This window comes from Mytilus edulis, chromosome 6, assembly GCF_963676685.1.
Source record: "Mytilus edulis chromosome 6, xbMytEdul2.2, whole genome shotgun sequence".
Lineage (NCBI taxonomy): Eukaryota > Metazoa > Mollusca > Bivalvia > Mytilida > Mytilidae > Mytilus > Mytilus edulis.
Window position 1 is genome coordinate 42,840,546 of NC_092349.1, and position 6,260 is coordinate 42,846,805.

Here is a 6,260-nt window from a genome sequence, read left to right on the forward strand (position 1 = left end):
GACTATGTACGATCCATTTCTTCTTACTCGCTGTCTCAGTTTCTAAATGTAGTGAAGATATGATAGAATGGAGTTCCAGTATTTGATGCAAGGGTCCCTTCTTTTCATTCTTCTAAGCAGCTGCTGTATAAAGTCTATCCTTAGCAGTATTATAATAGTTCTATAGTTTGTCTCACAAGCATAAAGGAACAAGGCAGCAGGGAGAGGAGCACAGTTGGTTCCCATGACAACTGTATCTAAATAAATGTTTTTTATATCTGTAAAATTATGTCAAGTTCAGTTAATGTTTAGTTTGAATCAAACTCACTGGTTCGTTTTACTAAGTATGAATTTTCCCTTCCTAAAACTTGATATTTGTTGAAATAGTTATTTCTTTTTTAATAATGATTAAGATTGTAATACAATATTGACTGCTATACCCCATTTTTTAACATTTTCGTCTAGTACCGGTATGTCTGTTTGTTTTGTCTACACATGTCATGTTTGTCTATAAAATGAAATTCTTTTTGGATGTCATAAAAGAGAGAGGTAAAGCTTGTTGTAAAACCAGGTTTAATCTACCATTTGCAGGAAAATGTCTGTACCAAAAATTATCAGTCAGCTGGGCTATATTTCTGTATAGATCTATCCCTTATAGGTTGAAGATATTAAGCTTGAATAAAAATAATTGATTGTAATTGTGATTCAGGGGTACATCATGCAAGACAAACCATTTCACCTGAAACTACAGGTTTCTTTGTGAGATTATCTTATCAGCATACATCATTTTGATAACCTGGCTGAGCATTGTATACAAGCCTGCACCTGTCAACGTATATTTGTTCCACCTTACAGAAATTCCAATGGAAACTTTGTTATAAACAATGTCATAATACCTGTTCCTGTTGGAACACATATTCTATACTATTTATTCCGTTAGGAACATTTACTGTAATATCTATTCCAGAATATTGTTTCCATTTGGAACTTATATTATGAAAAAACTTCTATTCCTTGACACACCAATGGCAGAAATTAATAAAAATAGATGGACAGATGATGTCCCTGCTTGCATACAACATTATAAAGGGAGATAAGTCAAGAAAAGTGAAAGTGATGCTACCCAAATTTGTACTTGATCTGGGTCTTATAATCTTCTATGGTGTCTCCACTTTGTCTCCCTTCTTTATCAATACACTTATAATCTTCTATGGTGTCTCCACTTTGTCTCCCTTCTTTATCATCACACTTATAACCTTCTATGATGTCTCCACTTGGTCTCCCTTCTTTATCAATACACTTATAACCTTCTATGGTGTCTCCACTTTGTCTCCCTTCTTTATCAATACACTTATAATCTTCTATGGTGTCTCCACTTTGTCTCCCTTCTTTATCATCACACTTATTACCTTCTACGATGTCTCCACTTGGTCTCCCTTCTTTATCAATACACTTATAACCTTCTATGGTGTCTCCACTTTGTCTCCCTTCTTTATCATTACAATTATAATCTTCTACGGCGTCTCCACTTTGTCTCCCTTCTTTATCATTACAATTATAATCTTCTACGGCGTCTCCACTTTGTCTCCCTTCTTTATCAATACACTTATAATCTTCTATGGTGTCTCCACTTTGTCTCCCTTCTTTATCATCACACTTATAACCTTCTATGATGTCTCCACTTGGTCTCCCTTCTTTATCAATACACTTATAACCTTCTATGGTGTCTCCACTTTGTCTCCCTTCTTTATCAATACACTTATAACCTTCTATGGTGTCTCCACTTTGTCTCCCTTCTTTATCATTACACTTATAATCTTCTATGGTGTCTCCACTTTGTCTCCCTTCTTTATCAATACACTTATAATCTTCTATGGTGTCTCCACTTTGTCTCCCTTCTTTATCATCACACTTATAACCTTCTATGATGTCTCCACTTGGTCTCCCTTCTTTATCAATACACTTATAACCTTCTATGGTGTCTCCACTTTGTCTCCCTTCTTTATCAATACACTTATAATCTTCTATGGTGTCTCCACTTTGTCTCCCTTCTTTATCATCACACTTATTACCTTCTACGATGTCTCCACTTGGTCTCCCTTCTTTATCAATACACTTATAACCTTCTATGGTGTCTCCACTTTGTCTCCCTTCTTTATCATTACAATTATAATCTTCCACGGCGTCTCCACTTTGTCTCCCTTCTTTATCAATACACTTATAACCTTCTACGGCGTCGCCACTTTCAAGTCTGTTCATTCCTTCTAATTCATCTAGAAATAATATATATTACGGTCAAAGGAAATAATAGATAATATATTGCAATTTAGGAATGTATCGTTTATCTTCGTTGGTCAAAGGAAACAACAACAAAAAAATGGGGAATGTGTCCATATGGACACAGATGATGCCCCCGCTAGCATATAACGTTATAAAGGGACATAACTCAAGAACTGTAAAAGTGAAGCTGCAAAAATTTGAACTTAAACTGAGTTTATTGGTAATAAGCATTTGCTTGTAAGCACTGAATGGTAACGATTGCTCTCGTTTATCAGTTGGTAGTAAAATTGAATATTGCATTGTATAAAGCATTGCTTTTAGCTGATATAACTACTATTCTGGACAAAGAAAAATAACTCCAATTTTCAAAGAAGATGTTAAAAAGCATTGTTCATAACTTGGATTCAACTATCATCATGGACAAAGAAAGATAACTCCAATTTAAAAAAAACAAATTTGATTGATATTTTTTTTAACAATTTTTCAATATGTAAAGGGCATAACTCTAGAACAGTAAAAGTGACGGCACCAAAATTCAAATTTGATCTGATTATTGTAGTAATAAGCATTGCGAATAAGCTTCATAACATTTGGTTGAAGCAAACTTAAGTTAGAGAACGGAAACAAAAAAATAAGCATTTGTTTTCATTTGTAAAGGGGCATAACTCTAGAACGGTATAAGTGACGACACTAAAATTCAAACCTGATCTGTATTTAGTGGTATTAATCATTCTGTATAAGTTTGATAACATTTGGTTGAGGAAAACTAAAGTTAGAGAACGGAAACTAACTTTGGGACGTACGTACGTACGTACGGACGGACGGACGGACGGACGTACAGACGGAAAAGGGTAAACTTAATGCCCCCTCCGCCCCCCCCCCCCGACGGGGGCATAAAAAAGACTTCACTAGAATATTTCAATTCGTTTCAAAATATTTTAAAATTCAAATGTTCATTTAAACAAAGGGATTGGACAAAAGGCACTAGAAAATAGGCTATTTGTCAAAGCATTCTGGAATTCTAAATATGAAGTATAAGGAGTTGGTATTTTTTTAAGTTGTTTGTAACATTGCATTATGCAATATCAACATTAAACGATCTATCGATAGTAGTCTTGTAGAGTCAAAAGACCATAGAATAGAAAAGAACAGAAAATTGAGTTACATTTAAATTTCAAACATAAGCACTGTGGAGATTATTGCCGACATAAACGGCTATCTTTCTCTGTCGTATTTTTGTGTTAACATACCGAGTTCCCTTTTTAAAGCTATTTCCTGTGCCTCGGCAATTTGTATGTCGGTCTCCATATTTTCCTTTTTTTCAAGAGTATACTCGAATACTGCTGCCTTTATAACGGCCACACAGAACTGTGAAACAGCCTTTTGTTCTCTCTCTTCCTCTTTCGGTGACCTCTCCATGTTTAGTCTAATATGAGGCAGGCATTACCTGTAAATGGGGACGAAGTCTGTATGAATTATTTTTTTGTAACTCAATTATTTGTCAAAAAAAAGACACGGAAATACAGTAACGTTTCCGATTTTGGTTCTGTTGTTAGGGATTTTAGTTGTGACGTTATTTAAATTATGACGTCATATGCAATGTAAACAAGAAACGCTATCATTAGGTAACGTTTTTTCATATCACGGAATAATAAAAATGAAATAAGTATTGCGCGTTCCTTCCTATTTTATACTAGACTGATAAATATATATTTTACTCAAAGTTTCATACAAACGAGACCGGAAAAAGGAAGTATATTGTACATTTCTGCGCAGGTCCGGGATTTCAAAACATGACATAAAAAAAATTGAACGATTTTGAGTTCATTAGTACAATGAAAAATTCGGGAAATTTTCCCGAATTTTTTTTTTATTGAATTTTCTACTGTTATTGGGGACTTCGTCCCCATAATATGAGGCAGGCATTACCTGTAAATGGGGACGAAGTCTGTATAAATTATTTTTTTGTAACTTAATTATTTGTCAAAAAAAAAAGAAACGGAAATACCGTAACGTTTCCGAGTTTGATTCTGTTGTTAGGGATTTTAGTTGTGACGTTATTTAAATTATGACGTCATATGCAATGTAAACAAAGAAACGCTATCATTAGGTAACGTTTTTTCATATCAAGGAATTATTAAAAATGAAATTGGTATTGCGCGTTTCTTCCTATTTTATACTAGACTGATAAATATATATTTTACTCAAAGTTTCATACAAACGAGACCGGAAAAAGGAAGTGTATTGTACATTTCTGCGCAGGTCCGGGATTTCAAAACATGACATAAAAAAAATTGAACGATTTTGAGTTCATTAGTACAATGAAAAATTCGGGAAATTTTCCCGAATTTTTTTTTTATTGAATTTTCTACTGTTATTGGGGACTTCGTCCCCATAATATGAGGCAGGCATTACCTGTAAATGGGGACTAAGTCTGTATGAATTATTTTTTTGTAACTCAATTATTTGTCAAAAAAAAGACACGGAAATACAGTAACGTTTCCGATTTTGGTTCTGTAGTTAGGGATTTTAGTTGTGACGTTATTTAAATTATGACGTCATATGCAATGTAAACAAGAAACGCTATCATTAGGTAACGTTTTTTCATATCAAGGAATTATTAAAAATGAAATAAGTATTTCGCGTTCCTTCCTATTTTATACTAGACTGATAAATATATATTTTACTCAAAGTTTCATACAAACGAGACCGGAAAACGGAAGTATATTGTACATTTCTGCGCAGGTCCGGGATTTCAAAACATGACATAAAAAAAATTGAACGATTTTGAGTTCATTAGTACAATGAAAAATTCGGGAAATTTTCCCGATTTTTTTTTTTATTGAATTTTCTACTGTTATTGGGGACTTCGTCCCCATATAAAGTAAAGATTGTTTGCTTAAAACTTTTAAAACGGTTAAAATGTGTTCGAGATTTATTGATCAATGAGACGTCTACTAAAACCTTTTTAACGTTTTTTCCTGATAAAAACAGGAGGAGAGTTGAAAAATAAAGAATTATAAAACAATCTAACCAGCCATAGTGAAAAATAAGGAGATGTAGAATGATTGACAATCAAACACAAGAGTTCTGGTGAAGTGGATGTTAGCAATTATAGGCAATTGTATAGCCTTCAATAATAAGTAAACCTCTGCACATCGTATAGTATGTTCTTCGCAATTTTTTAACATTTTTGGCGGTGTAATGTATTATACAGTATGGACCTGTGTCTTTTGATTGTAAGCGTGTACCCTTACTTTTATCGTACACTTAAAACTGCGAAATAAAAAATACATACCACAGACTGAATCTTCGTAAACAAGCTAAACAGAATACAATTTTGTATAGTATAAAATTTATCCTGCTTCGGTGTATCATCGAATCTTTGACGATAACGTTGTCATCGGCGATGTTTATGACGTCGATAATTGTTGTAAGCACAGTCGCGACCTCCATGAACTATTAGCGTTTATCCCCATGTATTGTTCATCTCTCAACATGCAGTATCATGCGTTGTATTATTGTATCGCATTTTCAATGTAATACAACAGTATTGTACGTATTGTACTAATAAAAAACTATTTTTGTTCATCAATTTCCAAAAAAAAATCGGACTGGTTTTAGCAACGGTTCTTTGGTAGACACAGAGACTTTCTATACTAAAGTCCCTGGTAGACAATTACAAAATTCAGATGATTCATTAACAAAAATTAAATTGACACTTGACACAATTCCTTTGGTCACATTTAACAAGAGTATATCAGTGGCGGATCCAGGCGGGGGGGGGGGGGGGGGGGCTTCCGGGGGTGCGCACCCCCCCTTTATTTTTGCCGATCAATGCATTTGTATCGGGACATATGTTTTGCAACCCCCTTTGCCCTGGGTGCCCTGGGTTAGCACCCCCCCTTTCGAAAATTCCTGCATCCGCCCCTGGTATATTGTAATTCAATAATTAGGTGACAACATAGACTTTGATCATAACCAATTTTGATAACATTGAG

The 6,260-nt window shown here is 34.3% G+C and overlaps 1 protein-coding gene across 1 annotated transcript; it reads right to left on the bottom strand.

Moving 5' to 3' along the window:
* Window positions 1-1,098: 1,098 nt before the first annotated feature.
* Window positions 1,099-5,677, bottom strand: LOC139526400 (uncharacterized). The gene is made up of 3 exons (XM_071321544.1): window positions 5,558-5,677; window positions 3,510-3,685; window positions 1,099-2,252 (listed from the first exon to the last, which is right to left on the bottom strand). The coding sequence occupies exons 2-3, from the start codon at window positions 3,676-3,678 to the stop codon at window positions 1,099-1,101; spliced, it is 1,323 nt and encodes a 440-aa protein (XP_071177645.1). The 5' UTR covers window positions 3,679-3,685; window positions 5,558-5,677.
* Between the last annotated feature and the right edge of the window lie 583 nt (window positions 5,678-6,260).